At 39.5% G+C, this 16,424-nt stretch overlaps 1 protein-coding gene across 6 annotated transcripts in view; it reads left to right on the top strand.

Moving 5' to 3' along the window:
• Window positions 1–16,424, top strand: part of ubap2l (ubiquitin associated protein 2-like) — a 298,828-nt gene that overhangs the window by 184,890 nt on the left and 97,514 nt on the right. For all 6 annotated transcript variants that reach the window (XM_051923264.1, XM_051923266.1, XM_051923265.1 and 3 more), the window contains one exon: window positions 10,633–10,819. In XM_051923264.1, the coding sequence (XP_051779224.1) occupies window positions 10,633–10,819 (187 nt within the window). The remainder of the gene's footprint in view (window positions 1–10,632; window positions 10,820–16,424) is intronic.

Below are 16,424 nucleotides of genomic sequence, written 5' to 3' on the forward strand. Positions count from 1 at the left end.
TCAGCAAGTCGGCTAACATCCGCCATGTGCCGTCTTTCAGTTGCGAGAAGCAGATCATAGAATGGTTGAAACTGTTGCCCTTAACGTTGCGCCACGGCGTGTGGTTCGTTTATACCTCGTGTCTTCTCATTAAACTTTTATCTCGCGAATATGTTATTGCAATCCGCAGCGGGAGCGTTTCTATAAACTTAATTTAAACTTACGTTTTACACCGTGCTTTGTTTCCCTTATGAACATGCTTGTATGCTTCACTCGCTCCGTTCTCAATTGTTTAATTAATTTTTTGCTCTTCGCTGTTTCCGGCTGTTCCTCCATTTCCCCCTACTTCGTTCTTTTATCTTGCGAATATGTTATTGCAATCCTTAACGGGAGCGTTTCAATAAACTGATTGAAAATAGTTTTGCATTTACCTTTTTAGTAAAAGGCGAACTTTTAAGCCTGAGAAATCACCCCGTAAATGCACACGTTTAATTGCACGTGTTAATATGTATGGTTACACAGTATTAAAAGACAGTGAACAATGTCAGTCACCTTTGTTCCCGCGTTTGATAAAAGGTGAGCTTTTAAGCCTGAGAAATCACCCCGTAAATGCACACGTTTAATTGCACATGTGTTAATATGTATGCTTACACAGTATTAAAAGACAGTCAAAAATTAACGTCATTTACCTTCGTTCCCGCGTGTGACTCGTGCTGTAAATCTCTTCCTTGTTTTTAGTTCACGTGATTACGTAGGAGGCGTGATGACGCGATACGTGACTCCGCCTCCTCCATTACAGTGTATGGACAAAAAATATGTTCCAGTTATGACCATTACGCTTTGAATTTCAAAATGAAACCTGCCTAACTTTTGTAAGTAAGCTGTAAGGAATGAGCCTGCCAAATTTCAGCCTTCCACCTACACGGGAAGTTGGAGAATTAGTGATGAGTGAGTCAGTGAGTCAGTCAGTCAGTCAGTGAGGCCTTTGCCTTTTATTATTATAGATATATATGTATATGTATATGTATGTATATATATGTATATGTATGTATATATATGTATATATATGTATATGTATGTGTATATATATGTATATGTATGTATATATATATGTATATGTATGTATATATATATGTATATGTATGTATATATGTATGTATATGTATATATATATGTGTATATGTATGTGTATATATATGTATATATGTCAGTTTTTAATTTCTCAAGTAGTTAAAGAAAATGCATAGTCTCCATAGCATTCAACATCATAAGTGTTATTTCTGCAGTCTGAACAAAGGAATTACTTCTGACTATATCAGTGAAAGTTAAAAGTGCTTGCAGGATTCCTAAACAAAATATTAAACAAATGTAAACAAATTATATATACAAATGGTGATCATTCAAAATCCTTCACATGGATTGCACATTTTATTACAGTTTGTATGTCAGTGATTAATTTTTTAATGTCAAGGTTTTTGTGGTGGAAGATGGATTGGTCAACATGCTTTCCAGACACTTCTCAGTGCGGTTCAGGAAGTCCTCTGGGTTGGAGAAAACAGGAAATGTTTTGCTATTTTGTAACTGAGCCATCATTCTCTATAAAACTGATTGGACGTATATCTTTGCAAATTAAAAAGTATTGACTGAATCATTTTCACAGTTTGGTGTGTGAATTTCTTCCAAAGTGATTTGAGACGGATCAACCCATTTCTTCTTTGCCATTTGTTGCTCCTTTAAAGTTTGCAGACAGCATGGCAGCTGTTGATTTCCATTGTACCTTCTTTTTAATGGAAGCTAAAGTGAGCTTGCACTTCCCCTCTGTGCAACGCAGCAGCTGGTCTAGGTCCTCTGATTTCAGCCATCGTTGGTAACGTTACTAGTCAAGGTTTTTTACTACCCGATCTGTGTTGCCCACAGAATCTGCACAGACGTGTATTGAAAGCCTACATTTGTCAGTGGTGTGTCCTTTACGCTGCCTCCTTTCTCAGTTTACATTGTTAGTTGAAGATAGTTTACAACACTTCTATTTAGTGTTAATGGGTTTAAATATAACAAAATGAACCCCACTGTGTCTTGAATCTTTCTTTGCATGTAAACTAGTAATTAAAAATTTATAGTGTATTGATTCTCAAAAACTATCCCAAAACATAATTGCGATACTCAGGTGTATTGATTTTTATTTTTACACCCCTAGTCATCTTTAGTGTTTGTTTTTTTTGTAATGTTCACTGTATAGAAACTAGTTCTACTTCTGCAGTTTACAATATCCCCAGTGATGTAGCTTTGTGAGTTTGATAAGAGTTTGATGGTTAGATTAGGCTTGTACTTATGGAGAGTATCATTTGCAGTTGATTACATACTTCCCTGATTAACAAAACTTTACTGATTAAAACCATGTGATTAAATCTGTTATACAGTATATGCCCAGTTTACATTAGGTACTTGGCAGTGTGGGTAAAGTTGATATAGTCATACTTGGAGTGATGTAGATTTTATGGATATTGTTTAATATTCAGAAGATGTTCAGCTCTTACTTTCTACATTGTGATACTGGTTTTTCAGTATTTTCTTAAATATTAAATCAAATTCTGTATATTGCCCAGCCCTAGTAAAAATATCACAATGGCTGCAAGCATAATCTGCATTTAAATGTTTTACTGTGACCTTTGTGATAAGCATTTTCTGCAGTATTCCTGTTTTAAGCCCTACTAGTGCACTCCATTCAGGCAAAGTCACCTCGTGCAGTAGTACTTCATTCTGATAGTTTAGTAAGACTTCCAATTTGGATAGTAATAGTTTATAAGAATATTTAATTTGTAACCTTACATGTTTGTTTTTTGTTTGGTGTTATTTTTGATTTGTTGTCTGCATTAGCCTTTTGTAAAAAGCATTCATGATTGTGTGTGAATGGTGCCATCTACCTAAGATAGCTGTTTTGAAGCAGCTAAGGGTGCGGCCTTTATTCCTATTCTTTTATTACCAAATTATGCTTGCTTTCTAACCTTAGTGCTGTTGAAATCCATATTACTAAACGAGAATGGTAAACCGGATATGGACACGGACCTGCCCGTGGATGCAAAAGACATAGTGTGCAAGTGCCACACAAAGCCCCACCCCCCCAGAGTGAAACGGGAGAGACTACACACGTGCGCAGGCGCCACACAAAGCCCCTCCTCCCGTCACCCCCCCCCCCCCAAAACGGGAGAGACTACGAACTGTCAGAGTAGGAAACAAAGTAAAACGTCATAAAGAGATTAAAAAACGGACAAACACATGGAGAGCAGGTTACAGAACAAAGCCCCCCTCCCCAGAGTAAAACGAGAGAGACTACGAACCGTCGGACATGCCGCAAGCAGGATAAAGCGAGGTCAGAAATAAAACACAGAGTAGGAAACAAAGTAAAACTTTATACAGGGATTAAAGAATGGGGACGAACACATGGAGAGCGGGTTACAGATGATGAAAACTGGAATGCAACAGCTTCAAAAAAACCTAGGCACGAAACACATGCACACCGAGATACAGAATATAAAGGCAGAAACAACGACAGTTAAACGTCCACACCACACAGCGGAGGCGGACCCGGAAGGTGCAGGCACCTACCTCGTGCGTCGGAAGGCGCGGTAAAGTACAAAAGGCAAAGGCGCCTACACAGCATGGTAAAAACCGAGATAATAAGGAAGGCGCAGGCGTCGCCGCCATATTGTGAGTGGCACTAATGCGTGGTGAAGGTGCAGGAGGAGACATAGTAAAACAAGAGGAGTCAACGCCCCGCCCCAGAGTGAAACGGGACACACTACGGAGTCCACAAAGGTTCATACATCAAACCCGAGATGGTACGGACACGCATCTGAAACTGCGGAACCAAAACTGTCTCGACTCCAAAACCAAACAGCTCAACTAACACAGCTTCGACACCGAGCCCGCGTGGACAGATCTAATGAACGTGGACGCCTACAACGTCTCAAACTGCGTAGGCAAAGCAGGCACGGATTCAACACGACACAGCTCGAGTGACTGAGATACAAACACGCGCCTGCCTGGATATCATTAATGAACGCAGGCGCCTACAACGTGCGTCTGAAATGCCGCAGACCAGGCAAGCACTGCTCCAAAAAGAAAGAGCTCGACTAAACGAGATATGAAGTGAAACGGGAAACACTACAGACTCCGCAGTGCTCCACAATGCACCGCATAATAGTTCGGAAAGAGCTTCGTAGTAGCAGTGGGGAGACCCAGAGTGACACGGGCGAACACTCCGTATTAAATATACGTCATCCTCACACGTCCAAACTATACAGCATAGGTGAATCACATTACAGTAATGCATTATTAAGAGTACGACAAACATCACAGTATCGCAAACAAATGAAAGTTTTTACTCGAAAAAGGGAAAATATATTCACCACGGACCAGGTGTCATTGAAACAAAAGCAGAATAAAGCGAGATCAGAAATGAAAGACAGAGTAGAGCAAAGTAAAACGTCATAAACAGGTTAAACAAGGGGGCCAAACACATGGACAGCAGGTTACAGATAATGAAGACCGGAATTCAAAAGCTTCAAAAACAAAAGCTCGACTGACCGAGATACAAACTGAAACGGGAAACACTACGGGGTCCACAGTAGTCCACAATGCACCGCATAATAGTGCGGACGGAGCTCCGTATTAACAGTGGAGGGCCCCAGAGTGACACGGGCGAACGCTCCGTATTAAACGTGCGTCATCCTCACACGTAGCTGACCAGCGGGCACGGGTTCAAAACGCCGGGGGTAGGCGAGCGAAGCCCCCTTGTTAGTACAGAAAATGAGTGCATGTTGTGAAAAATAGAAAATGGTTGTCTTTGTGTTTTGTTAAAATAGAGGCATTTTTTTGGAAGGAGGTAATCATTCCCTTCTCCCATTAGTGGGGTGCCTGATTCCACAACACGAAATTTTATTCTATGAAGTGAATGAAGTCATTAATTCTTACAAATGCCCTAAAGACTAAAATATACAAAACACATTTTTTTTCCTAGTTTTGCATTAGAAATTTCCAGTTGAGTCAATTATGATTCTTCCAGTTGAGCAATACGAGATGATGCATGAACACTTTAGTATAAGCAGTCACAATAGATTTATCCTGTCTTGTGCCCCTTGCATGCTGGGATGGGATCCAGCTCCTTCTGAAATCTGCTCAGGATAAAGTAGGTTTAGAAGATGGATGGATGGTCTTATCCTATCTGTTGTTAAGAAATACTTTAATATCTCTTAATTTTCAAAATAGCTGGTACATTTTACTTGTTTTTAATTGTATGCTTTAAAAATTTTGAGTTAGTCTTGAATAAGAGTACGGAGCTGGTATAGTAATAAATGTGTTGGGATTTTGTAGCAGCTACAAAAATGCAGATAATATATAGATATGTAAACTATGAAGTTATTGGCATTTAAAAAAGACAACCAAAAGTATTTTACAAATTCCTGTTGAAAATATGTAAAGAGAGAAATGTTTTTGTTCTCTCTGAGCATAATCATTCAGATATTTATTTTATTTACATTTTAAAATGTTTTTTGGTTACTTGTTGTCATAAGGTGATCATTATTTCACTATTAGACAGAACTTTATTTCTCTGCAGGTGGAAATTTGGCGTTTTATAGAAGCTCTTTAAATAATTAGTAAATAAGTTCAGAAAAATGAAAAAAAAGTGAGAAATACAAAGCTTTTGTTAAAAGGCTGCTGTTTGCACAGTGCTTGGCACTATAACCTTCAGTTTTAGGGAGTTTGGATCACTACAGTAACTCAGAACAGAGAATGCACTCTCTAGACTGTTGCACCTCTGTGATAGGCTATATCACAGGACTTTGGGAGACTAATAACTAACTAAAGCAGTTTGCTCTTTGTATAGGTTATTTGATTTTTAGAGCACTTACCTGCAGGGAAGGTGAGAAGGCTTTCGGAACAAACTGCTGTGGTGGTAGTATTGCGGCATGCCACAGGTGAAAACGTTGGCAGTTTTGACGTGGGTGAGGAGGCCCGTCATTCGCATTAATACATGAGCTCCGGGATGTTACTTTGGCATGTAAGCCAGGCATGCAGATTAGCCGTGTGATTTTATATAAATAAAAAAAAAGACTCCCAGGGAAGAGGGGAAAAAAATGAAAGCAACTACAGAAAGCTGCCTGAAGTTGGAGGTGCATGCATGTGGGAGTGTTTGTGCTAGCAGCCACCCTTGAAATATAGGGAAGCTTCTGCCTAGCTCTAGGCTATAGGAGGTGGAAGGTCACAAGCGGCATCACTGACAGGTTTGTGTCAGGTCAGAGTTAACGATTGGCCAGGTAGTTCAGCTTAGCAGATAAAACTGAGAAGTACCCAGCAGGGGTCGTCTTTTTACTATCTAATGTTGGAGAGAGAAGGTAGCTGAATGATTGTAATAGTGGTTCTTTTGAGCATTCCTTTGTATAGTTACTAACCCCACCGCTTTGTTTTGTGTTTGTGCCATTTTATCCACTTTGATTTTGATGACTGTTTTTCTGTCCTATTGATTTTGTCCTGGAAGAAGAAAAGTTGCCTTACGTGTTGTTGTATCTTTTTAAATCACTTTTATTTTTGAGCCATGTAAGTACTGTATAGACCCACCTTTGTTGTATATGTTCAACTAGGGGGCTCTGTCCCCTGCTCGCTTCGCTCGCCAACCCCTGGCGTTGGGACATGACAAAGAGTGAGATGTATGAATTAGATATAGAATAGTGTGCAGCTTTGGATGATGCGCATAGAAATAACAAATAGAGTGTTTGGCATATATTAATGTTTTATTGGAATGTGCTCCATGACGTCAGCATCCCGATTAATGTAGTCCAGCAGCGATTTGTATTTATCGGCTCTAAGTGAAGGCTGGTTGTTTTTTATCCACTGCAGATCATTTGATTCCGCTCGAACATAAACGTCAACAATGTATTGTTGAGTCAGCTTTCCTGCATTGAGTAATGGATTAAAGTCGTCCCTTACTGAGAGTCTGTAGGAGAATTATTCTTTCATGGATACATGTGATCGTCTCTGTGCCTGCTGTTTTTTAATTCTTGAAATTGTAGCACTCCATCCTTCCTGTCCAGTTGGAAATAATATGGGGTATGTTAAAGTATTAAGAAGCTGAAAGCAAATGTCTATGCGTTGGAATGTAGGTGTGTTGTTTTTATCAGGACGTAAATGTAGAACAATATCTCTGTGAAATGGAGGCTCACCATCTTTACTTTGAAAGACAATTGCCACTTAATTAACGACGGGCAGATTGTATCGTCTTAGATCTTGTTCTTATCTCTGTGACATGGAGGCTCACCATCTTTACTTTGAAAGACAATTGCCACTTCATTAACGACGGGCAGATTGTATCGTCTTGGATCTTGTTCTTTGTCCTTTATCAAGACCAAAGCAATTGTAGTTGCCGCTATACCTTCTGCATTTGCTTTTGTATTTGCCTCCTTTTCAACTTCATGTAGCATTTTTATAGACTTAGCTAATGGGTGATTGTTTATGACATGAGTGACGTTTCTCATTATAGGCTCCGTGCATTGTTTGTTTTCAGGAAGGTTCATGCGTTGATATCTAGGATGTAGATTTGTGCATATTTGCGTTGTTGATTTGTTTCAGGGTGCACTGTTCCAATGCGATGCAATATTTGTCCACATATGCGAAAGCAGTATGGGCCATTGCCTTTTGGTGGCCTGATATGTACTCCGGTAGATGCAAAAGCAAATGAACTATTGTAGGATCTAATGCAGTTCATAAAGTTTTTACTTTCAGGCACATCGTTAGTTAGAAGCTTCTTTAGATATTCAGGATATGAATGTAAAGGAGGCAGTCTAATCTGACCTTTTTGACAACAACGTGTAAATTCATTATTTGTATTGCCAGTTGTTTCTTCTGTGAAGTTAAGTGAATGACAATGATTGCAAATGACATTCATTAATCCCAATGAATTTTACTCAATAGTGGATTCCTTATTGAAGGCGTTTTCAGCCATTTGGCGTAAGTGTTTAACAGGTGTGTGGCGTTGATGTCCGCGACGGGCATGTTTTGCTTTTTGCGTTTGATTGCCTTTTTGTTGCATGTCCATTATTTGTGACGTGCTATTTTTTCTTTTTTTTTCTTCGCCTCCGCTTTGTGCAAAGTCCGTTTCAGTCTACGCCGTGCATTGTTTGTATCGAGCCTTGTCCGTTTTTGTATGTCGGTCATTTGAGCTTTGTGCTTTTCGCGTCTTGCTTTTTTTTTTTCTGTCAGTTCATTTGCGCGTTGTACACATCTCCGTTCATTTATTCTGTCTCTTCGCTCCCTTTTTTGTATGTCTGATACGCGAGCTCTTTCGGTTTGAAATCGTGCTTCTTTCGATGCAGCACTTTGACACGCGGATCGTTTTGTACCCGTGACCGTGTATTCATGACTTGTTTCTTTCTCAGCATGCGAAATATGGATAAGTAATAAGGAGGATCGCACTCACTGTTAATATGTATCCTTTTCTGCAGTTGAACGGTTAATAGTGCTTTATTGAAAGGACATCCACCTATGCTGACACCTATGCCGACACCTGTGCTGCCTAGTGTGAAGGTGTTGACGTTCACTTTAGAATATGTGGCTTTGGGTGTCACTTCTTATGGATGTGTGGGGGGGATTGTTGTTGCGCGAGCGTCTTCTTTCTTTTTGTGTTCCTGTGTCTTGTTTGAATCCCCCTCTTTGTGTGTGCCCCATCCCTTGCTTGTAGGGTCTGTGGGGTGGTTTTGTGTTCTTTTTTTTTGTCTTCCATGGGCTTGTTGAATCCCCCTCTTGGTGTGTGTCCCATCCCGTCCCGTCCAGTGCCTGTAGGGTGGGGGGGGGGGGGGGGTGTGGTCGTGCCTTGCTGTTGTGCGCTCGTCTGTTCTTTTTTTTTGGTGTGTTTAGTTTCGTGTGCAATGTGTTTCGTGCTTTGCCCGCGTTTGACTACTTTATGTGCCTTTTCCTTTTTTCGGTGCTTGTTGCGCCTCATTTTTGTGACTACTTTTTGTATGTGCTCACTCCTTTTTTCTGTGGTCTCGTCCGCCTCTCGCGGCCCCTCATCCACCTTTGTCGCCCTCTTTTGTCCGCCTTTCTCCGACTCTCGCAGACTCTTTTTGCGCCTGCGCCTCTCTCGCCCTCTTTTGTCCGCCTTTCTCGGCTCCTCAGCCGACTCTCGCGGACTCTTTTTGCGCCTGCGCAGTACGTCTTTTTGCAGCTACGGCCCATTGCCGGATGTGCCTGCGTCCATCATCCGGTTTAGCATTCTCGGTTAGTAATATGGATTAGTGTCAAGTTTTTGTTTTCTTACTGTGTCTTTAATAAAGATTTCTTTTCTTTTGAATATTTTTGGTTCTGTTTCCCCTAAATACAATACTGATCTGTTCGGTTATGTTACAGAAGCCCAGAACCCAAGTGTGTGCAGAGGTACCAGTGCACGGGATGTCACAACCTCCCTTTTGGTTTTGCTTTATCTGCCTTGAGTTAGACATCTTTTGGTAGTTTGAGCATTTCGTAATTGTACCTCTAGTCTAAAATAAGACTTGATAGTGCCAGTAGAGGTTGTTGAGTGATAGGCTAGCAGGATGTGCAACATTTGCTAAGGTGACATTTCTTTCATATGCTTTGTGTCAGGATAGTTGAAATGTGCTGATTTCTTGGCTGTGTCTTGCTTTTGAAACACCAAAGCTTATTTGAGAGCATCATCTTGTTGAAGCTTGTTTCAAAGTCACTATGGTTTTGGCTACTATGTTTGAAAAGTTAGCATAGAATATCACCAATCTGTTTGGTGGACAAAGGATCTGCAAATGAAGAATCATTTCATGTGTACTTTATTAAGATCAAGTTATTAATACAGGTTGATGGCTGCTAGAAGTTCTAAGTTGCTGTCAGATCAAAAGCTAGACTTGGAAAAAGTAGAGAAATATTTCAAATATTTAAGTGATCAAGGATTGCCTGGTGTTAATGCACCTGGCAGCCTCAAACTAAAGCCCTTGTGAAATCTAAGGCAATGTCATCTGTTCACTTTTTTCTTTAGATAAAATATACATGATAGAACAGGTAAGATACAATTAAGTGTATCTACAGTATATATTGAACATTCCATTCTCTTTTCCAACTGTTCAGAAACTTCAGAAGTTTCAGAAATTAGGAAAATACTTTCAGTAACACACTATTTTAACTATTCTCAATTAAGTCATTGCTAACCTAAGAGTTAAGGTAGTTATTGGATGATTGGCAGCACTTGGCAATTTTTTGCTTGTCTGGAATGGACAAATGGGTCATGGACCTTATGTGAAATTAATTGGACTTTGATCAAGTGTGAGTATTTTTCATTGTAAATTTCCTGGGACAGGTATTGGCAGGGCTAATAAGCAGCTAAATATGTTTTTTATAATATGCTCATTTAATCCCTGACTGGAACACTGGCAGTCAATTCAAGCTACAAGTCAAGTACGGTTTCTCCTTACGTTATTTAAATATCCACTTTTTTCTTTGACTAGAAGTTGTAAATTTTATTACAGCTTTTTAAAAACTAGATTGAAAACATGAATTTTCAGCTTTCTAGTGTTGTCATGCTTGTTCTAGTTAATGTATGAAGCAATAATCTGAAATTACTAGCATATCTCTTATGTTATGTGCTGCTTTTTCCAGCTGCAGCTGGTCCTGCAGTAAAGCCGGTGGAATCCCCTGTTGTATCAAGTATGGCTTCACTCCCGGATTCTGTGTCTGGCTCCTCATCTCTCCTAACCACAGCCAATCAGCATGCTACGTTAAACAGCCTGAATCATAATGAGGAGCTCCCAAGCACTACCACACCTGCATCCCAGCAACATAATAGGTGAGTAGTAGTGTAAACATGTCGTCAAACAGTTTGTAGATGCTCTCCAGTACAAAGTAGTTAACCATGCTGGTCTACCTCTGACGTTTTACACTCATTCTGTGTTTCTGAAAACAATTAAATCTGATACAACTTTGGCAGTAATTGTTCATGCAACATTAACCCAGTATCCTAAAAGAACATGACATCCACCAAAAGTCATTTTAAGAGCAAAAAGTAAATTTGCCAGAGAGGCAGTGTGTGCAGTTAACTTTTAATATTGAATTCGCTTACCTTTGTCAGGTTGCACGCTGTTATCTCTGAGAATCCTGTTTAGTTATTGTATACAGTGAAATATGAATAAGGAAGCAGTCCTCTACAGACTTAGGAACAGAGCTGTGGACAAATGCACATCAGTGATGTAGGGCTGCAACAACTAATTAAAGTCTTTGATAATCATTGAAGATAGTTCCTATCAAATTTTGCTTTGTTAGTTGCGTTATCAAGCATTACGTGCGTCACTTCACTTGCAAAGACTAAAATTAATTGCATTTTGAAATGTGGTGTAGGTGGCAGTTGTAAATTGTGGGTTGGTGTCAACTTAAAAGTATAAAGTCATTTCTACTGGAAAGAAATCCATGTCTTACAAGGTTGGGGGACGTGCTTATATTGTGTTGTCACAACTGTCTTGCAAGATTTGTAAAAAGTGTGCTCGATCGATACCTAAAAAAGAAATGCATTGGTGATTCCACTCGCATTCACATCTGGGAATGATCCAGCAGCACTCTAAATCTGTCTTCTGATTATTTATTTTTGTCTGCTCAGAATTCTTCTCTAAAACCCAGCTCTCAACAGCACACAACTTTTTTTACTGAGAATTTTTTTTTTGATGATAGCAGCTGCAGTTTAGTTTCTCTAATGCTGTATGCTGTGTATTTTTAGTTGTGATGCTCTGGTTGATTGGCTAGTCATTGAGAGCTGTCGATTGTCATCCTAAATGACTTTATCTGTGATCTTACATTTTTTGATTGCAAACAATTTTTTTCTGATCTGCTTTTCTAAACCTTATGGTAATTTAGTTGTAGTACCCCTTTTGGGAAGTACTTGAGAAATGGCATGCGTCTTCCTCCTGCCAAGCGTCCTGTAAACAGAGCCAACAAGTTGGACTTTAGGAGACAGTGACGGCAGAAGGCTTTTACATTAAAGAAAGTGGACAATTAACTGAGAAAAGGGAATCTGAAGAATTGTTCTGTTCAGGGAGAGGAATTGGCAGAGTGTAAGAAAGGGGAGAGAACTTCAGCAGAAATTAAAGAAAATGAATTCTGATCTTTTCATTTTGTCATGTAAATAAAACTGACACTCTAGCTCATTGTGGATGGTGAGTGAGCTTATGTTTAATGCAGTAGCTCACATTTTTAAATTAGAAAAATATATTAAGAATTTGCCCTTGCTGCATAGTAAACAGTAGGCTGGTTAGTTTAAGAGGCAGATGTGTCAATTTTAAGTGCAAATTTGTTAAGCATTTTAGCCTTGTATCTTCTTGATAAGTTTGAATATATTACTAAACGACAGTTGTATATATACACGGAAGTTTGAATATCTATATTACTAAATGACAGTTGTATATATACACGGAAGTTTGAATATCTATATTACTAAACGACAGTTGTATATATACATGGACGCAGGACGACGGATGCATCGAAGCGCACGCGCACTGCGACTCAGTGCCCCAGAGTCAAACCCAGCGGCTTCCCAGACTCAGTAGGTAGCGCCCAAACAACACAACACAACCTGTAAACTAAACTTCAGGTCACAATACAACCACCGCCCGAACGTGCACACCACCACATATAAAACCTTCGTTTAGGAATGTTTACGAAGGTTGTGTGGGTGTGTGTGTGTATATATATATATATATATATATATATATATATATATATATATACACGGACGGCAGACGCAACCCGTGCCAAAAGCGCACTCGCACCGCGCCCAACAGTCAAACCCAGCGGGTTCCCAAAGTCAATAAGTGGCGCCCAAACACCACAACACAACCTGTAAACTAAACTTGATGTAAAGCGTATACGCCAACAAGTTGCCATGGTGATATATTTAAACATTGACATAGAATAACTAGACGCCTCATGACTAGCAGAATCATACGTCAACGTCGTCGCCATATTGTGAGTGGCACTGCTGTGGAGTGAAGTAATGAATAATGTGCTGCTTGGGATTGTACAAACCGCTGTACGCTCCAAACCAGATTCCGGGGGATTACATTTCATACGTAAGGCTGAACAATTGTTTTGGTTATATTTGACCGTTAGAAAATCCCATTTTATAATCTTTACTTTAGCTAAGCTAGCAAAGCTATGCATTTATGTGCTCAAGTGAGCCTCCAAACAACATTTTGGCTAAACATATTTAGTCACTATGTAGATTGTTGTTAGCTGTTAACATGTCTCAAACTTGATGATGTTTTTTCTCAAGGAGCACATTGAGGAAACACAGTTTGAAATTGACAACCATCTTTTTATGCTCATGTCTTTAGTTGTGTCTGTCTTCCACAAAGTAAGGAATTAGTATTGCCAGACTGAATACTCTCAAATTACAAGATCTGAGTGAGCGAGAGGAGTGTGAAAGCAGTGCCCGAAATGTTACTTATATGGGAGGAATGGTTAATAATAATCATAATTATTATTTAATAATTGCCATTATTAGTGTATAAATGGATATTAATAATTGTATTTAAATGATTCGCCAAAATCTGTTGTATGTAAACGATACTGTTTTAAACGTTGTTTTTTCATCAGAAAACCTGGTTTCCACGTCTAACTGTATTAGTTTAAATGGCACTTTTGCCACTCGCAATAAGGCTCACGTATCGTGTCTACTGGGAAACACAGTGAATGCAGCGTCTATCTATATATGTGTATGTATTTAAACTTGAGGTAGTGGTGACTAATGACAGTGCCAGCAGTCAGCTACTCCACAGTGCCTACGGTCAGGGGTTCAATTATGATTCGTAACAGCAAACAACGTCTAGCTAACAACACACCCATAGAAAAACGGTTTCGTCCGTTTATAGGAGATGGACGTCTGAAGCAGAGCTCCGCTAGCAGCGGCTTTATTTTCCCACGTATTTCATATTATTTAGAGGTATCCTGTATTTAACCCGACCAAGGAACTTCCACTACAATATGCAAGCATGAGTAACAAGAAGAAAAGTCAGAAAGAACCGGAAAAGAAACTTAAAGCTGCATCGAAGTCCGGACAGACTTGCGGCCTGAGTGCAAGTGTAAGGTATGGCATCACGGAGACTGACCTGGAACAGGCAGAAGAGTGCGCAGAATTCCTGGGGCCCCGCTCCATTGTATCGTCTCCAGTCGAGAGTGAAAATGGGAGCGAAGGCGCAAGTGATACAGGTCGCGAGGGATCGCCGATTTCTGAGGATCATTCGAGACTAGAAAGGGCTCTGCAGGACGTGCTCTCATCTACTCATCGCGAGCCTGTAACAGGAGCTGCATTTTCACTTGCGGAGCACGAAAGCAGAAGCGAACTGTCCGAACTGAAAGAGATGATCGCTACACAGATAGCTACACAGAAAGAGATGAACACTACACTGGCCACTGCCATGGTTACGGCCATGAATGAGCTTAAGAAAGATAACACAAATGATCTTAAGAAGGTGGCCACTGAGCTCAAGAAGGATAACAAAGATAAGGAAACGCGTCTATTTGAACGTTTCGACGTGAACTTTAAAGGCATGTTGGAGAAATTAGTGGAACACATTGAAGAAACTAACTCCAAACTGAAAAGGCTTGATGATCATATTAATGACGTTTCAGATCAGCTGGAAGACGTTAAGCAGGGACTCACGGCTCGAGTGGAAACAGCGGAACAAATGGCATCTAACGCCGATGAAAAAGCCACAGCTGCGAACTCGGAATACAAAAAACTTGGAGACAGACTTGCAGCCCTGGAGGATGGGTGCAGAAGAAATAATATAAGAATTGAGGGTATACCTGAGAAACGAGAAAGCTCAAGCCCAGTGAAATTTGCAGTAGAATTACTGTCTAAAATAATTGGAGATGACTTTAAACTCGACAATGAGATAGCCACGGCTTATCGCACAAAGATACCAAGCGCCTTTAAATCTAGGTCTTTTATTGTCCGCTTCGCACGACTAAGATGTAAGCTTGATGTGATGGCACTTCTCAGACACAAGCAAGAGATTATATTCGAAAATAATCTTATTCGTATTTTTCCCGACTTCTCACCATCAACAGCTGCAAAACGCAGATCCTACAACGACATTAAAAGGATGCTACGGGAAGCCGATATCAAATACAGCCTCTTGTATCCTGCCAAACTGAAAGTGGAAGTTCAAGATGGACATTATATTTTCTTCAGCAAAGAAGAAGCTGAAAAAGAATTAAAGAAGCTGTTTCCGACACTTTTTTGAAAGTTAATTAAAATTAAAGAGCCGTATTCTATCAAGGCACGGGAAAGACCTATGATCTGATCGCTGGATCCATGTTTAAAGAGACTGGTATTATAATTATACATCTCTTATTTTCTTTTTTTTTTTTTTTTTTTGTTTTTATCTGGACTTTATATGTTATATGTTTATGTTTTAATCAGAGTTATAGAGTTATAGACGTGAGTGTGAAAATGTGGAAGTGATTAAAGTAGGATTCGTTTTATTTATTTCTTTTTTTATTTCTTTTTTTTTTTTATTTTACTATACCTTAAAGTAGACTGTTTAACTTCATACCCTTGGTTTAATGCTTGTTCTACTATTTATACAATTACCATTATACTATTACAGTATGAATTACCAGGTTTATCCTAGACTAGTTTTTAAAATCACTCCCAGGGTTGTTTTTTTTTTTGTTTTTTTTAATCTTAATATCTTAACTTAAAAGCGCTGAAGATTATTTCAAGCTTAAATATTGTTAATGAGAACATTTTCGGCAGATAGTATTAAGGATTTAACTGTAAAAGATATCTCTGTTTTAATTCTGTAAGGCCGCTGCAGGGTGGGGTTTGTTTTGTTTTGGACGTGCTCTGTCTCTTCGTATGTCAGAGGACTGGAACATCGCGAAGTGGGGTCTAGCCTCATGTGGGGAGGCAAAATGGGGGGGTGGGGGGATAAAGGGGGGAGAGAAGGAGAGCAGGTTATATCTAATCTATTCTTATAATCCTTATAATTATAAATATCAATGCAGCAACAGGCTAACATGCAACAACTCCTGGGGAATCTTGAAACTAAGATTAAAACTGCCATATTACCAATTAAAACTATAAAATGACATTAAAAACTCAGAATCAATGTCTCCATGATGGGACAGTTAACTTTGTGAGCTGGAATGTTAAAGGCCTGAATCACGAATTAAAGAGAAAGAAAGTATGCTCTCACCTAACAGGCTTAAACGCTAAAATAGTATTTTTACAGGAGACCCACTTACTAACCAAGGATCAGTTCAGATTACAAAAAGACTGGACTGGCCAAATGTTCCATTCTAGCTTTATAAAGAAAACTAGAGGGGTGGGAATTCTTATACATAGAACAGTTCCATTTGTAGCATCAGAGGTAGTGTCGGACCCTGAAGGGAGATAT

This window comes from Erpetoichthys calabaricus, chromosome 2 (genome assembly GCF_900747795.2).
Source record: "Erpetoichthys calabaricus chromosome 2, fErpCal1.3, whole genome shotgun sequence".
Lineage (NCBI taxonomy): Eukaryota > Metazoa > Chordata > Cladistia > Polypteriformes > Polypteridae > Erpetoichthys > Erpetoichthys calabaricus.